This window comes from Ursus arctos, unplaced genomic scaffold (assembly GCF_023065955.2).
Source record: "Ursus arctos isolate Adak ecotype North America unplaced genomic scaffold, UrsArc2.0 scaffold_2, whole genome shotgun sequence".
NCBI classification, from domain to species: domain Eukaryota; kingdom Metazoa; phylum Chordata; class Mammalia; order Carnivora; family Ursidae; genus Ursus; species Ursus arctos.
In genome coordinates, this window is record NW_026622874.1 from 79,450,374 (window position 1) to 79,474,629 (window position 24,256).

Sequence of the window (24,256 nt, forward strand, 5' to 3'; positions counted from 1 at the left end):
TCCATGATTCTCCCCAAGCCCCAGCAGAGAGGCCTCTCGGGCCAGATTCTCCTCCTGGTTCCAGGGGCCCTGGGTGACTCCTTTTGTCTATTCAACAACCAGGACCCAGAGATCTGGGGAGGGACCCTTCCTTGGCCCCAGGTGTCCACCTCTGCCTGGCTTGCGCATGCCCTGCTAGAGGGTGAGGTCAAGGCCAGAGCTAGTGAGGTGGCTGGGGAAGGGGAAGGGGCCGAGGGCAGTCCAGCCTGGTGAGTCCACTTGGCTGCCAGACCATTCTTCACTGCTCCATCCAGCCTCCCATGGATCTGCTCCCTCTGCTGCCTCTGAATGCTGCTGCTGCTGCTGTTGCTTCCAGATGCCAGCCTTTATCAGCACAGGTGTGGGAGGGATCTGCCCTGAGGGGACCCAGGAATCCTGCAAGACTCCTCCAGCCCTTTCCAGGGGTGCCCAATCCCCCATTCCTTCCAAGGAGCCCAGGAGTTCCATTCCTCAGCCCTCCCTAGGAGACCCCACTCCCTCACTCTTCCCAGGGCCCAGGAATCCCTCAGCCTCGCCAGGGGCCCATAACTCTCTCCACTCTTCATGACCTCCTCCTGCCATCTGGAGCCTGAGAGATGATGTGTGCAAAGGGCAGGGCTGAGCACAGGCCTGACACAGGAGGGACCTGTGGTTGTCACCAGTGTTGCCTTTAACAGCTGTGAGACGTGAGGCACCGGATCTGGAAAACACTTGCCCCATGGAGATGATGATGCTAATGTCCACAGGTGCTCAGCACGTGGCTTCCACTTGTCCTCTACAGTTACGGACACAGGCGTGGACACTCGCAGTTCACTGAAGGAAACCAGCCCAGGGTCACAAGCTGGTAAGCAGCACAGCTGGATATTAAACTCTAGGCTCCGGGCCCTGTCTCCAGGGGCCACGAAGGGCTTTGTGGATGGGAGGCTGACACTGGCTTTGGGGACACTTTTCACCTCCATGAGGGATCTCATCTGTTTCATGCCCCCAAACTCTGTTCACTGCTTCTTCTTTCCCTGCTCCCTGTTCCAGTTGTAATCAGGGTGACCCTGGCCATCCTTCATGGAATTCCCTAGTCCCCTTATAGGCTGGGCCTCGCTCCTGTTCACTTTTGGGTTAGTCTGACTCCACCCCTTCTGTAGCTGGTCTCTCCTATAATCAGGGCAGCCCAACTCTGGGGCTCTTGAGGCGGGCAGCGGCATCTAAACAGAATTTAATACTAATGTTTTGTGATCCTTCTTTTGTTTTTGTTTGCTTGTTTTTTTATGGTTTCTTTATATTTATGTGAAAGACACTGTTTTCCTATTTTAGCAGAGCTAGAATGGTTCCTATTTACAAGAAATTTGCACAATAATGACGTGGTGGTTTGTAGAGCACTGATTTTCAGCTGTCTTGGGCTTGAATGAGTTGGGGAAACCTTGTGTTAGTCCTAGAGAGAAACAGTTTAGGAAGTGCTGCTCAGGACAGGGCCCAGGAGAGATGATCACAGGGGTTCTTCTAGTCACCTGGGCCCCTGGCCCTGCCCACCTGCTTGGCTCTCCCAACTCAGCACACCTGGAGCTGCCAGCTCTCTGGGTCTTGTCCCTGGATCTCCCAGGAGAGAAGCTGGTGAATGTTTTCTCTTAAAATGCTCTCATTCCTGGAGGTCCCAGGAGATCTCATGAGAGTCAGCTTGGATTGATTCCCTGTGTGGTTCATGACGTAAAGCCCAAGCTAATGGGTAGGAGGGTCATAGAGATAAGTGACAGATCTACCGCTGTTTGCAGTATTAAAATGTCTTGGTCAATTAGGGATGATTTTGAGACCATACAATCTTCTCACACCAATATTCCAGGAATTTCTGGCCAGAAGACATATTTGATTATAATTTTATGATGCTCATTTCATTGAGTTCTAATATCTCTCTTTTTCTTTGGGATTTCTTTACTCATATTTTATTTACAGAGGTACTTCTCAAATTCTAAACATACGGGAATTTCTAGTTAGCTTTTTGTCAATCATTTCTAGCCCATTATATTACCAAAATGTACTCTGTGTGATTTCACTCCCTGGAAACATTGAAATTTCCCCTGTGGACAAAATAAATTGGGTGCATTTTTGTAACTGCATCCTGTGTGCCTACAGTTAATGTGTCTTACACAGTGGTATAAGGATGTGGACAGATATGTGGAGATAGCTGTGGGATTCAGATGGTTTGCTTTCAGGACCTACATCTTATGGATGTTCTGTCTGCACTGAGTTGCTGAGAGGGGGCTGAAACCTCCCACCCTGCTTGTGTATTTGATTCTTGTTGCAGTTCTATCCTCCTTTGTTTTATATGTTGTTCAGCCAATGGCCCTAGGATGGGAGTTGGGAAAGGAAGGAGAGAGCGCCCAGAAGAGGGAACAGGGACCTGGATTGGGAAGGAGCAGAAACAAGAAGGTCTGCCAAAGTTCCAGAGAGGACCTGTCGTCGGGATGGCGTGTGGTGGGACGACAGTTGGGAAGGGGCTACTTACAAACGAGGTCGCGCGGGGTGTCCATTATGATGTACCAGGGGCAAAGGCAGCTGATTGGTCGAGAGAAAGTGTAAAGCCTCTACCTTCAGTTAGGTGAAGGCTTGGAAGAAGGTGGATCCTCCTCCAATCGTTTAACCTGCTACTGTATCCTGCTGACCTAGTGATTTACTAACCTGCTGACCTACTAACCTTTCTGAACCCTCCTGCCTCCCCTTGAGTACTTGATCTGACCCTGACACTGTCCGAGACCTCCTCTTGTCCTGACAAACGCCTTCCCCAATCCTACCCTCTATTTCCACATTACCGCCATCCCTAATTACCACCCTATCCCCTCCCACCACTCCCTACCCCACCCCACCCCACTTCCACACTACCCCCAATCTCCACCTCCTCCCTGGTGCCCCAGCGCCCCTTGAAAGGACCAAGACATGAAGGTGCAGAGACTGTTCTGGCTGCTCTTGCTCTGGTGTCCCGGTTCCCAAAACCCAAATGTGAGTAAATATGGCACTTCAGTGGTGTCTTCCTTCTTTTCTTTTTTTTAAGATGTGATTTATTTGAGAGAGAGAAAGGGCACAGGTGCAGAGGGAAGGGCAGAGGGTGAGGGACAGAGAGAATCCCAAGCCAGCTGTGCGGTGAGCCCAGAGCCTAAAGAGGGGCTCAATCTCAGGACCATGAGATCACGACTTGATCCAAACCAAGACTTTGTCACTTAACTGACTGAGCCACCCAGGTGCCCCAAAGCTGCTGGTAGTGTCTTCCTTCCTAGTGGGTTCCTTCACATGGTGGTTAAATAACAGCTTTTTCATGGGATTCTTGATGGGAACTTCGGAAGAACTTCACATCTCTCTGAAGACTGAGCACCACAGGGAAGGTTTCTCAGTCAGCCTGAAGGGGTTGTGGCCACAGCCATCCACACCAAGTTCTACATCCTGTCTGTGCTGCTTGGTCCAAAAACCGCAGCGCTGGCAGGATGGAAACCTGAAAATACTAGGTTTATGGTGTCAAGAAGGAAGGATTTGTGAAGATACGAAAAGCCATTGAGCTCTTTGTCTTAAAGTGGGGGCTTATATGATATACATTATATCTCATTAAAATTGTCTTTAAAAATGTCAGGAACTTGAATTTAATAGGAACTATGCGTATTAGACTGGCTCCTGGAAGCCCGGTGAAGCTCCTGCTTCAAGCTTTGTTAAGTTTAGGGTCCATCTTATGTGTAGTTTGTTTTCCTATCAGCACATTGTTGATATTTGTGGAGTTTGGCAGCCCTGGGAACAAAGATATCTCAAGCATTGGTGTTGGGACTAGAGTGTTAAAAAGTGAAATGTCCTTTGTGCTCTGTGCTTCCTCGTTTGTTGACTTTTAACAAGTTCTGAGTCAGCCCTTTCCTTCTGGTCTTGGAGACTGTCCCCAGGGACTCTGTGTCCCACCAGGTCCATGGGAGCCCTAGAAGCCCAGCAGACACTAAGTGACCACATCCTGCTCGGACATTTGTCACAGGAAAATCTGAAGGTGTGATGTGATCAGGAAGTAAATGAGTTGTCCTTTTCTTCAGCCAAGTATGTATAGAGTGTTGATTTCCCCAAAGTAAAAAGGTTCTGAATGTCCTTAAGATTGTCCAAATATAAAGAAATACCTGGTTTGCAGTGTGACTATTTCATCATTAAAGTAAAACCTGTACTCCAGGAGAGAGGGAAAGAGACAGACAGGGAACACCCCTACAAATAAGTAGACTTCTTTAGATCGGCTTGTACCTGATTCTTTGAGACGGATCTCAAAAGTGTCAATAGTCAGGAAGGATCCTTGTATTGAGGCAGAATCATCCTGCACATATACCTCCAGTCAAAATAGACTCTATTCCATTTCTTTTGCGTCTTCAAAGGAGGACATTTCTTGGTAGTCTTGATTGGAATTATTCCCCTCTACCCAGTCTGCATCTCATAAATCAGTTCAGCTTTCTCACCCTGCCTCATCTCTGGGCTCTTGCATGAACTAACTGGTCTTGCATTTCCCACTCCACCTGCTCATGGCTACTGTCTCTGAAAACCTAGTGTTATTGGCCCCATTGGATGTCATCCAGTTAAGAGTCAGCTGCTGATCAGCATCCAGACAGCTGCCAGATGTACCGAGTGCCCACGACTGGGTGTGTTTTACATTCATGACAAGATGGCCTCTGTCTTTTGTGCATTTGATCCCCATGATCAACCATAGTGCTGACAGCTACTGCTCTCTTTCAGACAGTGGCTATTCACAGACAGTGTATGTTTCCTACCAGCACACATTTTCGGGGCCTCAGCTATGAGGGCTGAAGATGAAAATGTATTAGATATCAGGGGCTACTTTCTAGAGAGTTTTGTTTGCACAAAATTCAAGCTGGGTGTGAATTAGTATGAATTGCATCATGAATGTCTTTTCTCCTGAAGTACTTATAACTCTAGTTTTTGTAAAATGATATGTGTTCTTTGTTTTGGTGTCCATATATAGGAATTTTGTATTCTTTTAGAATCCAGGGGACCCTGGATGGTTCAATCAGTTAAACGTCTACCTTAGGCTTGGGTCATGATCCCAGGGTCCTGGGATTGAGTCCTGTCCAGCTCCCCACTCAGAGGGCAGTCTGCTTCCCCCTTTCCTTCTACCCATTCCCCTGCTCATGCTCTTTCTCTCTTTCAAATAAATAAATGCAATCTTTTATTTTAATGTTTTCTCTCTTTAAAAAGTTAAATTTTATAGTTGCTATTGACTGATTTAGTTACAATACCAAGAAATGGGAACATGAATTCCTTTCACTGGCTTTTTGGAGATAGGTGTTCAAGTAACTAAAGCCTCACAGATATCCTCAAAATATACAAGATCACCTGATGATGCAAATCTTTATGTACTTCAGAAATCTGACATTTTGGACTGTGATTCAGAAGCAAGCTGAGCATTGAAAGAAAACATCAATGTTTTCAGAAACCAAACAATAACTATAATTTATTTTTGTTGGACTAATAATCCTATGTTATTATTAATGAGTTAATGAGAAACCTCCTGTCTGTCTCACTTATGTCCTTATCTGAACATCTGTCCATATAACATTCTCATTTTTATCTCTAGTACATGTTTTATTCTTGCTTTCTCTTGTTTTTCCATACATGTTGGGTGTATTTTTTGAAATGTTCCAAAGGAGTTTATCCAGGTCCTTCATGGATGTACAATAGAAGTCACTGACTTCTTACCTACTCTAAGTTTACATTTACTTGCATTGTCTATTTTATTTTGACTTATAAATTCTTAAGTTCTGTTAGCTATAGAAAAAATATCTGCAATGTGCTTGTAGGGAAAATAAAATCTCTTAAGATTTGCCTATTAGATTTTTCCTACAGCTTCCATGTTGTATGATCACAACATCTTTTTAAAGAATACAGTTTGTTGATATTTGACATAGGTAAGCAGCAATGAAACCATCACCAAGTAAGAGAGCAAACACACTCATCAGTCCCCAAAGTTGGCCCCTGCTCCTTTGTAATCCCTCTGTGCTCCTTCTCCTCCAGGAGGAGGCAGTTGAGAGGTGTGCTAACCTCCTGGAGGCTGGTGGGGAGTCTGTGAAGTTATTCCTTGTGACATATACATTGTGAATGTCGTTGAGATTCTTCATTATCTCAAATGTTATTTCAGCTTGTCCACGTTGTGCCTGACCGTTTCATTCTCGGCCTTGATGGGGCTGGAGTTCTGTGGAACTTTCCCATTCTTACTGGCTATTTGGGCATTTGTGCCTTTCTCATTTACATCTGGAGAACCGTCCTCGCTGTAAGTATACCAAAGTACCTGATATACTTTTATTCATAAATAAGCAGAAAATTTTATAGTCACTGGACATTTTTATATCCATTCAGTACTACAAATTTCCCTCTAATATGTCAATTTTGATTATGACCTAGATTGAAATAGTTTTAAATTTCTATTGAGGTGCCTTGTTGATCCATATGTGTTTTTTTTTTTAAGTTCAAGCATAATTGGCAAACAGTGTAATATTAGTTTCAGGTGTACAACATGATTCAGCAATTCTATACATTTCTCAGTGCTCATCACAATAAGTGTACTCTCAATCCCCTTCACCTCTTTCACCCATCCCTCCACTTACCTGTCCTCCTTTAGGAGTGTGTTGTTTAATCTCCATATTTTGGTCATTCTCCCCCTATCTTTCTGTTCATGATGTCTAGTTTGAGTGATTTGTGGTCTGAGAACATACTTCCTGTGATTTCTATTCCTTTGGTTGTTCAGATGTATCTTATGGCCCCAAATATGGCCTCTCTCAATGAATGTTCCATGGGAGCTTGAGAAGAATGTCTGTACTTCTGTTGTTGAATGAAGTATTCTGCAGATGTTAATGGATGCCGTGGATTGGTGATGCTGTTCAGTTCACCTGTGTTCTCATGGAACTTCTGTATCTGCTGGATCTGTCAATGACTCGTAAGAGGGTTTTGAGTTCTCCAGCCATAGGAATGGATTCATCTATTCCCACCAGCAATATTTTCAGTTTCTGCCTCATGTACTTTGACTCTCTGTTGTTAATGCACGCACATTAGAAATTGTTACGTCTTTTGGAGAATTGGCCACTTAAACATTGAAGTAATGACTGTCATTATCCCTGACAGTTTTCCTCACTCTGTAGTGTGTTTTGAAGGGTCATTCACTGGCCACAGGTTTCTAGTTTGATGTTTCTTTTACCAATGTAAACATTTCATCCTTCTTGATGGCATGGTTTCTGGGAAGAAGTGTGATGTAGTTCTTATCCTTGTTCCTCTTGGGTAAGATGTTATTGCTCCCCTCTACCTCCTTCAGACTCCTACCCCAACCCCTGCTCCTGATTTCCAGAATTTTTCTTTGTCTTTAATGATCTGTAGCTGAATAGTCTAGATTAGGCATTGTTGGTGTTTTTTGTATGTTAGTTGTTTGTATGTTTGTTTTGGTATGTATGCTGCTTTCGATGTTTTGAGCTTCCTGGATCTGTGATTTGGTGACAACTAATTTTGGAAAATCCTCAGTCATTATTGCTTCAAATATCTCTTTGTCCATTCTCCTATAGGAATAGGTATTCCTGTTATGTGTGTGTTACAAGTTTTGTATTTATCCCACTGGTCTTGGATTTTCTGTGCTGTCTTTGTAATTTTTGTCTTTGTGTTTCTTTTTTGGAAGTTTCTACTGGAAATCCTTTAGGCTAAATGATTCTTTCCTCTGGTGTGTTGAGTCTGTTGATGAACCCATCAGAGGCGTTCTTGATTTCTGTTATGGTGTTGTTGTCTAGAATTACATTAAAATCTTAGAGTTTCATCTCTCTGCTTATATTCACCATCGCTTCTTCCTATTGTCCACTTTATCCTGAGATCCAATATCATAAATAGAAGTGACTTTAAATTCCTAGCCTGCTAATCCCGTCATCTCTGCCATGGGAAGTGTGATTCTAATGCTTGCTGTTGTGCTTTTTACCTGTAGTGTGCCCTGTAAGGTTGTGTGGAAAGTTAGGTATTGTGTCCTGGTAAAGCAGCTGGGGTAAATAGGAGGTTAGAATGAGGTCTTCTGCTAATCTGACTAGGGGTTAGGCCAAGTTTCCTCCCAGGTGAGACAGGGAGGAGAGAGCACTGGAGTTGAGTATTTGCCCTCAGCTCTATTGCTTAGTCTTTGGGAAACCCCCAGTTAGGCTCTGGTGACGTATTTCACTTGAGGGCAGAACTTCTAAGAAGAGCAGAAAACTTTTCAGTTTATTTCTAAATGGGAATTTTGCCCCTCTCCCAGCCAATGGAGAAAGATTCCCTTCAGAAAGAAAACAAAAATATTAAGTATTTGGTGTGCCCATCCATCTTTTCATTTCCCCTGCCTGTGGGGCTGGGTGACAAGGGCCAGGGAAGCTCAGAGGTCCCTAAACAACATGTGAAGTTAAAAGAATAACCGTGGTTTTCTCTTTGCCCTCCACTGATGCACATTCCCCAACAACATTATCATGACTGGCTTGTTGATAGTGTGCTGATATTCTAATATCCTGGCAAGATTTGGGGGCTGGCCTCAGCCTCTCATCATCCTGTAAAACTTTTGAATGGGGAAATATGTTAATGGTGTCAAGATGGGGTCTTGCCTAGATTTTATTGAGCTATAATTTATCTGGGTGACTCGATTCTGGGGAGCCTGGTTCCCCTTTTTCGAAACATCAGCTGTCATTTCTGTTGTTGCTTATGCTTCATCACTCGCCATGTGCCACTTTTTTCTCATTCGATGGCTTTCATTTCTTTTTGATGACACTCCATTTGTAGCAGTCTTGGAAAATTCATAACACCTTATGTTCCGTAACTGTGTGAATTCAGCAAACAGCCATGTCTTTGTAAGATTTCAGAAAGGCTTTCTAGAGAAGGAAAGAAGCATATCTTTCTCAGAGTTTTTGCTTGTTCGCCTTCCTCCCTACCGGCCTGCCTTCCTTTCTTTCTTCCTTCCTTCCATTTTATATCTTTCAGGATTGAACAATAATCCCAGGTTCTAAACTTCAGTGTGGATATTGGTTACAAAACAGTTAGGGAAACGATGAATTAATGATTATTTTTTAAATGTCCACCCGATCCCTTGTCAAAATTGAATAGGGTGAACGTTCATTTAATAGAATGTGAATAGATTATGAGGTCAAAAATAAGTTATACACCTTTGTGCTTTTTATCAGAAATGAATTGTGAACTATGATGACTTTCAGAGAAAGTCATAGATGAGTTTCGTAGTTAGAAATGCTAATTTCGTCTTCTTTCTAATCCTGTGAATTCATTCTGCTAAGTAAAATGATTACTGTAACTTCTTTGGATTACTATTTCAGTATTTATCTGAACTGTAGATTTTTTCTAGTAATATGTTTTGACATCAAACTTAATTTTGTTTCTTCCACTCTTAGATTGCACCTCGACAATATGAAGGTAAGATTTCTGGCTTTAGTTTTCTTTGTAATAAATTCTCAGTACTAGTGTTGATGTGGGTGTAATTTGACTAGGGATAAATGTGGTGACTTCTGATGTCTAATTGACTTGTTAAGTCTTGAAAATATTTCTCTCCTCCATGTGGAGTCTAAGTGATAATGTGGAGGGTTTTGCCATCTCTTAGGAGACCAGGAGGAGGAACACCTCATGGGAGGAGGGAGAATAAAAAGGGTGTAATTTTGCAGAGAGAAGTTTAGAAGGCAAGTGAGGATAGGAGCCTGAGGTCTGGAGTGGGTACTTTGCCATGACCTGGCTCTTGGTGAAATGTGAAGATGAGAAAACACTCTGAGTCTATCAAGCAGGCTACTCTTAGAGAAGAAACCAGATATTGCCAGGCAGAGTGTGTGTCACAGGAGAGGTTTACACCACGGTATTGAGTCTGAAGTGGAGGGAGCCCTTCCTGCCAGGGGAGAAGGAGTGGAAAGGAACGTGTGCCAGGGGTGGTAATGTATTGTGTCTGGGCCTCATGGATTGTGGTGATTCCATGGTGCTGTCTGACGGCCGAGGTGGCTGCCTGGCACTTAGCAAACCCTCGAATGCTGGTGTTTGTCCCTGTGAGTGCAGCAGTGGTGGTGGTGAGAAGAGAGATCTCGGGGCACGAGAGCTCTCACATTGGGCCAGTAGAAGAGAAGTTTGCGCTTGAGGTAAGATGAGAGAATTATTATTTTTTAAAAGATTTTATTTATTCATTTGACAGAGAGAGAGCACAAGCAGGCAGAGTGGCAGGCAGAGGGAGAGGGAGAAGCAGGCTCCCGTTTGAGCAGAGAGCCGGATGTGGGACTGGATTCCAGGGTCCGGGATCATGACCTGAGCTGAAGGCAGTCACTTAACCAACTGAGGCACCCAGGTGCCCCAAGATGAGAGAATTAAGTGCCTGTTAGAGGAGTCTGTGTTCTAGAACTTACATGTGTTATCCACTTGTGATAGCGCACTTCATGAGGGTTGTTTTCCCTTAAGGGTGGAGGGTAGCATTCTCAAGTTGGGCTGAGAAAACCTTGTGTTCTAGGAACTGTGAGTTACCAGGCACTCCAAAGACTCTGTGTAACATGGAGAGTGTACCCAAGTGTGTTTGATTCCAAAGATCTGGTCCTCCAGAGTCCCCAGCCTGGGGTTCCTGAAAGGCAATCTGTGAGCAGCAGGAAGTCATGGAAGGCCTTTGAGTAGCCACTCAGTTGACATTTTGAGCTTTCCTTGTGTGGAATTCCAAGTAGGACCTGGAAGTAGACGTGGCGCTGAGCAGGAGCAAAGGATGGTTTTGTTCATTTTGGGTTGTTTGCAGGGACCTACTTATGTACCTTAATCATTGGAGGAGAGAAATGTTAGTTGAAAGGATGCTTGGGGCGCCTGGATGGCTCAGTCATTAAGCGTCTGCCTTCAGCTCAGGGCGTGATCTCAGAGTCCTGGGATTGAGCCCCACATCAGGCTCCTCCGCTGGGAGCCTGCTTCTTCCTCTCCCACTCCCCCTGCTTGTGTTCCCTCTCTCACTGGCTGTTTCTCTGTCAAATAAATAAATAAAATCTTAAAAAAAAAGAAAGGATGCTTGATTTTTCTGTTACATCTCTGGTGATAACATAAGTATTTGCAGTGATTGAATTTTCCAAGAATGGTGCTTACAGATGGGAGAAAAATAGAAGACATGTGATTGTGTTTCTCTATTTCTGAAAACATTTTAAGTAGGAATCTCCCTGTAATAGGTTGTCTTAGGTTTCAAATGCTGCTAAACCTTGCTTTCTTCAGGCACAATGGGAATGCTATCGAGTTAGTTACACCCAAGTGTCTGAGAATGTGTTTCTGGGGCTATTACAGTGGGATTATTCAATGTCACTGGTTTTGCTAATTATCTTAGAAATTCTTTTTTCTCCTTTTAGTTACTTTACAACAAATAGCTGAAAAGATCCATCGGTTTAAAAATGAAAACAAGGAACTTGCTAAAGAAATATCCATTTGGGAGGAGAAGGTATCAGTGCCCTTTCAAATAGTTTTTTGTGATTTCATTTTGGTTACTTCCCCCTCTGGTAGTTCATCCTATTGACCTATTTCACGTGACCCAGAAATGGTCCCAATTCAAGAGAAGCTTCACAAGTGTAGAGCGCTGCCTCTCTATCTGTGAAAGGAGTCACACAGCGTTAGATAGCTTTGACTAACACTCTGCTATTTTTGAATTCTGATTCCCTTTTTGTATGTTTTATAGATCAGGGAAGGAAAGAAACATCGCGCAGAAATCAAGAGAGAACATCAGTTTCTCTCTGACAAAATTCTTAAATTGAAGGTAAGGATCCCTTCTTTGCCTGAATTGTGTTCTAACAACAGAAATAAAAGTAATGAATTATTATTATTATTATTATTATTATTATTATTATAAAGATTGATTGATTTGTGAGAGAGAAAGAGCGAGTGGAGGGGGGCAGAGGGAGAGAGAGAATCCCAAGCAGACTCCATGCTGAGTGTGTAGGCTGACGCAGGGGTCAGTCCCATGACTCTGAGGTGGGGACTGGAGCCAAAATGAAAGCAGGAGTTGGACCTACTGCGACACCCAGATGCCACCCACGTGCCCTAAGTAATGAATTATTATTACTCATTCAATATGTTTTGTTGAAGGAGAACATCGGAAAGGTTGAACGGGTTAATGCAAATTTAAATGTCGCCCTTCATTTCAAGCGGACTATGTTGCAAGCTATGAGAGAGAAGAATGTCAAGAATGAGGACATGGTAAGAGTTGGCTGTTGAGATTTACCTTAACGTGGCTCGGGAGGCTTTTGGTCATTGGGTGAGGGGAGGGCAGCGTATTCGCTTGCTGTTTACCACAGTAGAGAGTGGGCATCTGGGAACTGAAACTCCTACCGAACAGTGAGCTGGAATTTCACTTAGGACCATCACGATGAGGTCTGCTATTTCAAGGACTAGGAAGTATGGTTTATTTCACAGCTAGGTAATTATCACATCGTTCAGCCCTGCCCTCCAAGATATGTAGAAAATCCCACAAGATACTTGAGTTATGAAGGGTGATAGCCAGCCAAATTGTATAGTCCCTTCCTCTCAATGCTGAAGAGAGAATTTTCAATGTTAATAGGGGAAGATATGTACATATATAATTTATGTATATAATTAGGTATATGTGTTTGTGTGTGTTTGTGTATATGTGTGTATACAAAAGTGTGGGTCTCCTTACTTTCTCCTTGTTCTATTTATGCCTCAAGGGCTTTCTTTGTTGCACTGCATGATCCCGTTCTGTTAGGTGCACTCACATTGTTCTGTGATCATGATTTCTTGAATGTCTTTCCTCATATCTGTCTTCAAGGCCCAAGATGCATTGGAGGATGAAGAGCAGGGAGCCTTGGAGTCCAAAAAACATGTACTGAAGGGTATGTTATTTTAGGGAAAGAAATCCCCATATGCTGGCAATGAGTTTGCACTGGGAAGGGAAAGAATGCCTTCCTGCCTTCAAGGTCTTGCCCTTCTCCTTTCCCCAACAAAACCAAGTTCTCAGGTCACGTGCCCACTCATACAAAAGAAAACTCATCCTTTACAGAAAGCAAAAAGGTCTTGGAACAGAAGTGCAACGCCCTGAGTTCTTTGAAGGCAGCTAAGGAAGTGGAATTGAAGCTGCTAAGGAAGAAATTGGGTATCGTGGTGGATTTCTCTGAACGAAGAAAAGTGGCTGCCGAAGAGTAAGCTATTCCTGTGTTAATCGTCACAAACACTGTTGTATGAATTTATGTGGCAGCCAGGCTAGATAGTTGTAGTTCGTTGGGAATTGGATCTAGAGTATTTTTGCCAAATGCATTCTGTAGAAGTACCTGCCCTTCCTACCTTGATCTGTGCAACCTGCATTTTTGTTTCTGTTCCAACTGCTTGTCACACGTTGTGGTGTGATTCATTGGGGCAGAAGAGGGAAGGTACCAGCACTAATCAGCTTGATACCTGGATCCCCTCTGGGTCCATCTACATTGTCCTTTTGGTTTCAGTCTCATCACATGTTCTCATCAGCCCTGAATTCAGTCAGTTTCTTATTCAGTACCAGACTTGGGTCAAGAATGTGTAGAGAAAAATGGAATTCTCTTGCTGCAGAAACAATGGGAATTTCTTTGTGGAAAGTGGGTTGGGGCTCCAGCAATACTGGTTCCCTTCATCCAGTGTACAACCAAAATCGTTCACTGTGGCCCAATCCTAAGAAGGCCGGGGTATTTCCTGTCCACCTGATTTTGTAGGTGTAACTCTCCTGCATCCCAAGCAAAGCCTGCAGTTTCACTAGGGGCTCACCTTTGCTGGCTGACCCTGAACAGCACTTGTTTCCTTCTAAGGCTGTGCTCATAAAGTCGTTCAGTTTCTTTGCAGTTCACTTGCCTGTTCCAGAACTCATTGATGAGACCTGGGGAGCTTGGCTCCCACTGCCAGGTTGGCTTTCTCCTGGGCTTCCTTCTTCTGCATCTGGTTCTCCTGTTTCTTCATGCGCTCCTTAGAAGTTGGGTGCATTCACTCACGAGTTTCCACTTTTGTACAGTACTTCCTCTATTTTCCTCAGGAGGAGAAAGTTCTCAGGACCTTAGAGTCCCTCATTCATGCTGAAAAGCAAAACTGTTCCCCCTCTTCCCTGGAGACTCAGCTTTGTGCTAATCCTTCCCACACCGGGGGTGGGGGCCGCTCTGTCTCACTGGCATCTTGGTTCTGTTCATTGGTAAGTTCTTTCTGGGGCAGGTACAGTGTCCTGACCACCTTTCTCTCTTCAACACCTCACAGCTGAACCACTACATTACAGCCACTCCACAGAGCATGTGCTGAAGGATTGCCTGAGAGACCAGAAGCAAATGCATGAGTCCTTCTCTGTCTAGAGCTTTTGTCTCAGTTTCTAAGAGTCTTTTTGATTTACTCAAGAATCACATTGAAACCCTTTAAATCAACACCATGAACAAAAGAGTCTGAGGGCGACACAGGAAACCAGCCTTTCTAAGCATCGCTCTTTGCTGCTTTCACTATCAGTGGACTCTGTTAAAGTAGGTTGACTCCATGCAGTTGATAGTTGTCCATCTGACATCTGTTGCCTGGAGATAACACCCTGACTGTGTGACAGTTCACATCATTTTATACTTCAGGACATACTGTCAGCACTAAGATTGGCCTTTTCCTCCACCAGGATCTTTGAAGGAGGAAGCAGGGGTTGTACTTCTAAACCCTAGAGATGTCTGGGAGTGAGTTGCCATGCTGATGAAGCCGTACTCTGGAAGGCTTCCTTTTGGGCTGTCCGTGTCGGGCACAGCCTTGGTCTGAGGATCGGGGCTCCCCATGGAGGTGTAAGACTAATGATGGTCTCCTGCTTCATCCAAATAGTTTTCAGGCCTAGTTTCTCACTTTGAACTGAAATGAGCCTTCACCATCTCAGAGAAAGAAAGACCTATTCTGAGAGGGCACAAAGTGCAGTGTTATTTGGTGACTTGGTGATGAATGAATTGAAGTAGAGAAGTACAAAGACAGCTCTGATTGCAGGGGACGTGGCAGCAGCCAGAATCTGATTTTTCTTTAGCCCTAAATGGGGCCTTCAGTTCATTTCCCTGATGGTGTTCACAGTCTGTGCATTTATGGAAGCCATTCAAATCTAGGCCCCAAGTGTGCTGGGAGGAAAAACGGCAGAAATTCTGGACCTTGGCTACTGGTCTATGTATATACCTTTCCCATTTTAGGAAGCTGGAAAAGACACTTTATGAACTGGAGGCAACAAAGAATCAGCTGTCAGATGCCGAGGAAAATCTGAAAGTAACCAAAGAAGAAATAGACAAGTACAAGTGAGTTCAGACACCATACTAGCGGCTCCTGAAATCCTTGTTTACTTTGTATTTTTCACCTTTGTACAATGTCTAGACTCAACAAGTAATATAAACAAAAATTCAGGGGACATATCCAGAAAGAATTAACAGACCCAAAGAGATAAGTTTTAGAAAGAGCAAAACAACCATGTTAGTAAACATGTCCTGATAACCAGCGCTGGCCTGACTCTGTGGAAACTTGTTCCACGCCAGAGTCCCTGGTTGTGGTGTCAGTGGTGGTCATCTTGAGGAAAGCAGTTTGTCGTAGGATGAATCCTACCCATAAACACGGTAGTGCCATCTGATGGCGCTGGTCTTTGCAACCCTGGCAAACGTGGCGAGGATAGAAGTTAAAGGAGAATAGAGCTTCATGACGAAAGATACTTGTCATGTGATAAATTAGGGAAAGATTGAAAACGGGTAAGGAAATTATATCAACTCTGAACCCTGCATGTGTGGAGAAATGAGTAAGGAAAGGATGTGACAATAGCTTTGATCCTGCTGTCCACGTATAGTCATGTGGAAGTGTTTCCTGTGTCAGGATCAATTGGATGAGGGGACAGATAACTGGAGGACGGCCACATGGGCCGATGATTTAAAATCACACCCAATATTGGGCTTTATCTGACGAAAGCAATTGTACCTGACAGACAACAGATCGGAAAGATGCAAGACCAGCTGCAGGAGGCAGAGCTCACCTTTGAACGCAAGGTAACCTGAGCTGTGCCCCAACAGGCCCCTTACCGCCTCCTGCAGGGGACGGAAGTGGCCCTTAGATCCCTGAACATGCGCTTTTGGTGTGTTGGCTTTTTCAGATCGCAGTTCATGAAAAGAATGCTGTAGGGAATTGGGTAAGTGTTTTCTTTTCCCTGCTCTCCATTTGGGGCACAGTCTGGCACAACTGAAGATGGGTGGGTTTTTCTCCCGCAGATCAAGGCTCGGGTTTGGGAGCGGAAGATACAGCAGCAGAGAAGGGAGAACGCCTACATGATACACAGGTGTGCGAGTCTGATGTGCCTTTTTACGGGTGTTTTGAGGGGTGACAACTACACTGTTTGGTGTCCAGTAGAGGACGTGGTGATGTAATTCTTATAGACGTCTGCTCTTTCTCTGTATTCAAGACTGCGCATGATGAAAGGACAGATGCTGCCTGAGGGATGCATGAGGCAGGAAGCGATGCTGGGAAGACCTGAGATGTGGAGCCCTCCACGGAGAGGTAGGGAGCGCGCTGTGAAACAGGGCAGCCTGACTTCTGCTGGGAAAGCACACGGTGTCCTTCCCATTCCTGTGGGTGGTCATTGTGTGTCCTGGAGAGAATCACAAGCAGTACCTACGGACAGCAGGTTGTCTGAAGGGGTGACAGGTGGGTGTTTTCCTCAGATTCCCCCAGGCAGCAGGGCACCTGTCCCTGTGACAGGCGGAGCTCACGCCCGTCCCATCACTGCAGAACCTCCCCCGCCCCCCACCACCGCCCAACTGAAGAGATGGGCCTGGAGGAGTCATGAGCCCCAGCTTCCTTCCCACCTTGACTCAGTGGTAAAGAGTTTTTGAGAAAAGAAAAAGACTATTTGAAAAAAAGTCATTTATTTACTCTTTATGGAGGTTCCTTTATTTTGGTTTTCTTTGCAATCTGCTGTACTGCATTTATCAGTGAGATGTGTGCATTTTACTCCTGTAATGTTATCAGTATGATGTCACAGCTTTACTTCTCAATCTCCTATTGTTTCTTTGCTCCCGACTATACGATCAGTCTACTCCATTTCTTCTGTTAAATATTTCCATAATAGTCAGTCACACATGCTAGGCCTCATCTGTAGACTGAAAGATTGAACCATGAGCCTGTGGCTTGAGGAAGAATGCATGCTGTTCATTTTGAGGGTTTATTCATTCGTAGTTGGTTTCCCCGGAGCAGTCTACTGCTGTTTCTTTCGCTATGAAAGCACCTGAAGCAGATGGAGGACGGTGGTCCCTTCCTCGAGGGGGAGGGGCAGGTGTCCCCCTTGTCATCAGGGGTCAGCAGAGACATGAGGGAAATGCTCTGTGTCTAGGAAGGGACCCGAAAGTGGGAGAGGGTGGGACGTGGTGGGGGAGGGTTTGGAGGGTTGGGTTGAATTCTGCACAATTACAGTCTGAATAAACTTCCATGCATTCTAGGGCATTGGTCTGATGCTGAAGCTGATGGGGCACCCATGAGGAACAACGGCACTGAGCCTAATAGACACCCTGGGATGTACAAGGTAACTACCGTGGCCTTTTCCACTTTTTCCAGAAACTTCCGATTTTGAGCAACACCGTGTCCTGGCCTTGTGTCTGTTGGGTGGGTCGTCCAGTTTGTCTGTGGCGTCGTTCACCTCTCAAAACACAATAAGCTCACCCAGGGGCTGACAGGCTTCTCCGTTACAAATCATCATCTTTGGGGGCCTCTCCCAAAGCCACAGGTGGTTACAGGTGAAGGATGGCAGAACACTCACTGTGTGTGTGTGTGTGTGTGTGTGTGTGTGTGTGTGTGTACCCCTGCTCACCCATAGTGCACAACGGGGAAATAACTCAAGGAACATGACAGCTCACTGCACACTGAAGTCTCTGGGCTGCCTGACTCCCATCGGGGTAGGTTTAGGTGCGATAGGTATTGTGTTCGTATTGGAGTTAGATAATTAACCTGTGACAAGGTCTGTGGTCATCCTAACGACTGGAAACCAGGGGAAGCTCTCCGTCGACTTTTTATTATCTGCTATGCGGTTTGGAATGTGCTTAGATAGGCCATGTTTCGTAAGTCATCCCTGTTTTACTTCTGCTGGTAAACGTGCTATACAGAATCCCTCTCCTTGTACCCTTTCCACAACTATTTTGCATGATCAAAGCTGTTAGTGTCGTGTCGCAAAACACACTGTGACACACACTTTCTGAAGGGGGGATGTTAGCGATTATCTGCATGACCGGTGCCCCACAAGCCCTTCGGTTGGGCTTCTAGGAGCAGGTCGTTTGGTCCGAAGTCACAGTGAGAGCAGGTTTCTTCTCTCATCACACGTTCTCGAGTTTTCCACCGGAAAGCATATACAGTTTTGTGGCTTCTCTAACTTATGCTTCCCATCTTAATTTCCTATTGGACAAAATTACTCTGGAACTCAGTGTGCTGAAATGTCCGAGTGACTGTGTTTTAAGATAAGCACAGCTGCTGAGTTATAGAAGGGTTATTGGTATCACGTTCCTTTTGGAAAACACTTTTCCAATTCCCCTGTCAGATCACAGGCCCCTAATTCCTCAAGTGTGTTTGTGGCCATGGCCAGAAACTGCAGAGAGCAGAAGACCCTTGTGTCAGGAAGTGAGGCAGCGTGGGGACAGTCAGGGGCTTGCAGGCAAAGGATTCACCTCGAGTGGCTCGGATTCCTGAGAAGAAAGGGCAGTTTCATCACATTCTCTCTCTTGTTAACAAACCAAAATATTCTGTGTGGTTGAGGAGGAAAGATGAAGTGTTGTCCAGGATCCCGATGCCTCCGTGTCTGGAGTGTCCTGCCTTCACTAGTTTGCCATGCTCCTTTTTCATCTTTGAAGATGCTACTTCTTGCTAGTGACCATTGGCAGACATGGTTAGTGATGTTTGGTGACAGTAGGTTATTCCTGTAATATCCATTCCCCTCTCCCCCCTTGTTATAGTTGGCAGCAGTGGGGAGGGGTCAAGTTCTCTAGCACGGATGCGGCTCTGCTGGAACGTGGTATTGGAGAAGGAGGCAGATGCTGAGAGCTCTTTCTTTGGGTTTCATCTCTTGGTGTTACAACTTCTGTCTGTCTCACCAAACTATGTTCCTGTCTGTCTGCAGGTGGGTCCAGATGTGAGAGGGTTTCCTCGGCCCACCTGCATGCCCTGCCCTATGGACCAAACTTTACCAGGCTTCATTGGCTGTGGGCCACCTCAGCCTCCTCCACCTTGGTCGACATGCGGGCCTCCCCTGCCCCTCGTTCCGCCACCATGTGGTAAGATGATCTGGATTGCATGATGTGAGTTGTAGCGCGTATTCATCGTGTGACTACATGTGTCGGTGGAGAAGATGTAGAGGAGGTACCACGAGGCTTTGCAATGCAAGGATCAACCTGAGTGAGGACACAGGAACATTCCTCAACTTTCTGTGGACATCCATTTCGTGGACTGTCTCGTTTCACCATACAGAACTGGGCAGCAGGGGTCTGCCATTGAGAAGAAGTGTGACATTGTGCAATAGACAGACATAAAAGCATTGCCCAGGTGCCCTGCACAGACATGATGTTTTGGGCTCTGGGCTTAATGGAGCACAGTCTTTACATCACTTGCATGTGTGGAGGCCCCAGTTGTCCAGCGTTATTGATTAGTTCTGAAATCATCTCTACTGTGCGGAGTGGTCATCTCCCCAAGGGTGAGGGACTGGTCTCTCCTTTGTCCACAGAGGTCAGCGGAGACCTGTGAGAAACGCTCTGCATCTGGAAGGGACCTGAGAGTGGGAGAGTAGAACAGGCTGGGGCAGGTGTAGAGCTTTGGCTTGAATCTTGCGTGGCCAACACCCGTCTGAATCCACCTCTGTCTCTTCTAGGGCCTCGGTCCAATTCAGAAACCTGTGGCGCTCAAGGGGACAAAGGTGGCACCGTGCCCAAGAAGGACCCAGAGAAGGACAAGGTAAATACGGTGGCTGTTTCCAGTTGTAACCATTTCTGGAATCCTGTTCCTGTCTGGGCAGCACCGTGTCCTGGCCTTGTGTCTGTTGGGTGGGTCATCCAGTTTGTCTGTGGCGTCGTTCACCTCTCAAATACAAGCAGTTCACGCAGGGGCTGACAGGCTTCTCCGTTACAAATCATCATCTTTGGGGGCCTCTCCCAAAGCCACAGGTGGTTAGCGGTGAAGGATGGCAGAACACTCACTCTGTGTGTGTCTTGTGTGTGTTTGTGTGTGTGTGTGTGTGTGTGTGTGTGTTTGTGTACCCCTGCTCACCCATAGCGCACGTGGGGGAAATAACTCAAGGAAGCTGACAGCTCACTGCACACTGAAGTCTCTGGGCTGCCTGATTGCCACTGGGGTATGTACAGGTGCGATACGTATTGTGTTCGTATTGCGGTTAGATGATTAACCTGTGACAAGGTCTGTGGTCATCCTCACGACTGGAAACTAGGGGAAGCTCTCCATGCATTTTTTATTATCTGCTTTGCGGTTTGGAATGTGCTTAGATAGGCCATGTTTCGTAAGTCATCCCTGTTTTACTTCTGCTGGTAAACGTGCTATACAGAATCCCTCTCCTTGTACCCTTTCCACAACTATTTTGCATGATCAAAGCTGTTAGTGTCGTGTCGCAAAACACACTGTGACACACACTTTCTGAAGGGGGGATGTTAGCGATTATCTGCATGACCGGTGCCCCACAAGCCCTTCGGTTGGGCTTCTAGGAGCAGGTCGTTTGGTCCGAAGTCACAGTGAGAGCAGGTTTCTTCTCTCATCACACGTTCTCGAGTTTTCCACCGGAAAGCATATACAGTTTTGTGGCTTCTCTAACTTATGCTTCCCATCTTAATTTCCTATTGGACAAAATTACTCTGGAACTCAGTGTGCTGAAATGTCCGAGTGACTGTGTTTTAAGATAAGCACAGCTGCTGAGTTATAGAAGGGTTATTGGTATCACGTTCCTTTTGGAAAACACTTTTCCAATTCCCCTGTCAGATCACAGGCCCCTAATTCCTCAAGTGTGTTTGTGGCCATGGCCAGAAACTGCAGAGAGCAGAAGACCCTTGTGTCAGGAAGTGAGGCAGCGTGGGGACAGTCAGGGGCTTGCAGGCAAAGGATTCACCTCGAGTGGCTCGGATTCCTGAGAAGAAAGGGCAGTTTCATCACATTCTCTCTCTTGTTAACAAACCAAAATATTCTGTGTGGTTGAGGAGGAAAGATGAAGTGTTGTCCAGGATCCCGATGCCTCCGTGTCTGGAGTGTCCTGCCTTCACTAGTTTGCCATGCTCCTTTTTCATCTTTGAAGATGCTACTTCTTGCTAGTGACCATTGGCAGACATGGTTAGTGATGTTTGGTGACAGTAGGTTATTCCTGTAATATCCATTCCCCTCTCCCCCCTTGTTATAGTTGGCAGCAGTGGGGAGGGGTCAAGTTCTCTAGCACGGATGCGGCTCTGCTGGAACGTGGTATTGGAGAAGGAGGCAGATGCTGAGAGCTCTTTCTTTGGGTTTCATCTCTTGGTGTTACAACTTCTGTCTGTCTCACCAAACTATGTTCCTGTCTGTCTGCAGGTGGGTCCAGATGTGAGAGGGTTTCCTCGGCCCACCTGCATGCCCTGCCCTATGGACCAAACTTTACCAGGCTTCATTGGCTGTGGGCCACCTCAGCCTCCTCCACCTTGGTCGACATGCGGGCCTCCCCTGCCCCTCGTTCCGCCACCATGTGGTAAGATGATCTGGATTGCATGATGTGAGTTGTAGCGCGTATTCATCGTGTGACTACATGTGTCGGTGGAGAAGATGTAGAGGAGGTACCACGAGGCTTTGCAATGCAAGGATCAACCTGAGTGAGGACACAGGAACATTCCTCAACTTTCTGTGGACGTCCATTTCGTGGACTGTCTCGTTTCACCATACAGAACTGGGCAGCAGGGGTCTGCCATTGAGAAGAAGTGTGACATTGTGCAATAGACAGACATAAAAGCATTGCCCAGGTGCCCTGCACAGACATGATGTTTTGGGCTCTGGGCTTAATGGAGCACAGTCTTTACATCACTTGCATGTGTGGAGGCCCCAGTTGTCCAGCGTTATTGATTAGTTCTGAAATCATCTCTACTGTGCGGAGTGGTCATCTCCCCAAGGGTGAGGGACTGGTCTCTCCTTTGTCCACAGAGGTCAGCGGAGACCTGTGAGAAACGCTCTGCATCTGGAAGGGACCTGAGAGTGGGAGAGTAGAACAGGCTGGGGCAGGTGTAGAGCTTTGGCTTGAATCTTGCGTGGCCAACACCCGTCTGAATCCACCTCTGTCTCTTCTAGGGCCTCGGTCCAATTCAGAAACCTGTGGCGCTCAAGGGGACAAAGGTGGCACCGTGCCCGAGAAGGACCCAGAGAAGGACAAGGTAAATACGGTGGCTGTTTCCAGTTGTAACCATTTCTGGAATCCTGTTCCTGTCTGGGCAGCACCGTGTCCTGGCCTTGTGTCTGTTGGGTGGGTCATCCAGTTTGTCTGTGGCGTCGTTCACCTCTCAAATACAAGCAGTTCACGCAGGGGCTGACAGGCTTCTCCGTTACAAATCATCATCTTTGGGGGCCTCTCCCAAAGCCACAGGTGGTTAGCGGTGAAGGATGGCAGAACACTCACTGTGTGTGTGTCTTGTGTGTGTTTGTGTGTGTGTGTGTGTGTGTGTGTGTGTGTGTGTGTGTTTGTGTACCCCTGCTCACCCATAGCGCACGTGGGGGAAATAACTCAAGGAAGCTGACAGCTCACTGCACACTGAAGTCTCTGGGCTGCCTGATTGCCACTGGGGTATGTACAGGTGCGATACGTATTGTGTTCGTATTGCGGTTAGATGATTAACCTGTGACAAGGTCTGTGGTCATCCTCACGACTGGAAACTAGGGGAAGCTCTCCGTGCATTTTTTATTATCTGCTTTGCGGTTTGGAATGTGCTTAGATAGGCCATGTTTCGTAAGTCATCCCTGTTTTACTTCTGCTGGTAAACGTGCTATACAGAATCCCTCTCCTTGTACCCTTTCCACAACTATTTTGCATGATCAAAGCTGTTAGTGTCGTGTCGCAAAACACACTGTGACACACACTTTCTGAAGGGGGGATGTTAGCGATTATCTGCATGACCGGTGCCCCACAAGCCCTTCGGTTGGGCTTCTAGGAGCAGGTCGTTTGGTCCTAAGTCACAGTGAGAGCAGGTTTCTTCTCTCATCACACGTTCTCGAGTTTTCCACCGGAAAGCATATACAGTTTTGTGGCTTCTCTAACTTATGCTTCCCATCTTAATTTCCTATTGGACAAAATTACTCTGGAACTCAGTGTGCTGAAATGTCCGAGTGACTGTGTTTTAAGATAAGCACAGCTGCTGAGTTATAGAAGGGTTATTGGTATCACGTTCCTTTTGGAAAACACTTTTCCAATTCCCCTGTCAGATCACAGGCCCCTAATTCCTCAAGTGTGTTTGTGGCCATGGCCAGAAACTGCAGAGAGCAGAAGACCCTTGTGTCAGGAAGTGAGGCAGCGTGGGGACAGTCAGGGGCTTGCAGGCAAAGGATTCACCTCGAGTGGCTCGGATTCCTGAGAAGAAAGGGCAGTTTCATCACATTCTCTCTCTTGTTAACAAACCAAAATATTCTGTGTGGTTGAGGAGGAAAGATGAAGTGTTGTCCAGGATCCCGATGCCTCCGTGTCTGGAGTGTCCTGCCTTCACTAGTTTGCCATGCTCCTTTTTCATCTTTGAAGATGCTACTTCTTGCTAGTGACCATTGGCAGACATGGTTAGTGATGTTTGGTGACAGTAGGTTATTCCTGTAATATCCATTCCCCTCTCCCCCCTTGTTATAGTTGGCAGCAGTGGGGAGGGGTCAAGTTCTCTAGCACGGATGCGGCTCTGCTGGAACGTGGTATTGGAGAAGGAGGCAGATGCTGAGAGCTCTTTCTTTGGGTTTCATCTCTTGGTGTTACAACTTCTGTCTGTCTCACCAAACTATGTTCCTGTCTGTCTGCAGGTGGGTCCAGATGTGAGAGGGTTTCCTCGGCCCACCTGCATGCCCTGCCCTATGGACCAAACTTTACCAGGCTTCATTGGCTGTGGGCCACCTCAGCCTCCTCCACCTTGGTCGACATGCGGGCCTCCCCTGCCCCTCGTTCCGCCACCATGTGGTAAGATGATCTGGATTGCATGATGTGAGTTGTAGCGCGTATTCATCGTGTGACTACATGTGTCGGTGGAGAAGATGTAGAGGAGGTACCACGAGGCTTTGCAATGCA

General features: G+C 46.0%; 1 protein-coding gene across 1 annotated transcript; it reads left to right on the forward strand.

Moving 5' to 3' along the window:
• The first annotated feature begins 38 nt into the window (after positions 1–38).
• On the forward strand, positions 39–22,765 carry LOC130544265 (transport and Golgi organization protein 1 homolog). Its single transcript, XM_057315282.1, has 14 exons — positions 39–3,003; positions 6,167–6,298; positions 9,417–9,438; positions 11,367–11,455; positions 11,690–11,767; positions 12,097–12,207; positions 12,797–12,860; positions 13,028–13,166; positions 15,174–15,275; positions 15,947–16,007; positions 16,112–16,147; positions 16,227–16,294; positions 16,418–16,512; positions 17,451–22,765. The coding sequence occupies exons 1-14, from the start codon at positions 2,941–2,943 to the stop codon at positions 17,579–17,581; spliced, it is 1,191 nt and encodes a 396-aa protein (XP_057171265.1). The 5' UTR covers positions 39–2,940; the 3' UTR covers positions 17,582–22,765.
• Positions 22,766–24,256: the final 1,491 nt, after the last annotated feature.

Coding starts and splice junctions, on each gene's coding strand:
- LOC130544265 (XM_057315282.1), top strand. CDS start 2,941: ATGAAGGTGCAGAGACTGTTCTGGCTGCTCTTGCTCTGGTGTCCCGGT. Junction 11,456..11,689: donor TATCCATTTGGGAGGAGAAG/GTATCAGTGCCC, acceptor TATGTTTTATAG/ATCAGGGAAGGAAAGAAACA. Junction 15,276..15,946: donor GAAGAAATAGACAAGTACAA/GTGAGTTCAGAC, acceptor TGTACCTGACAG/ACAACAGATCGGAAAGATGC.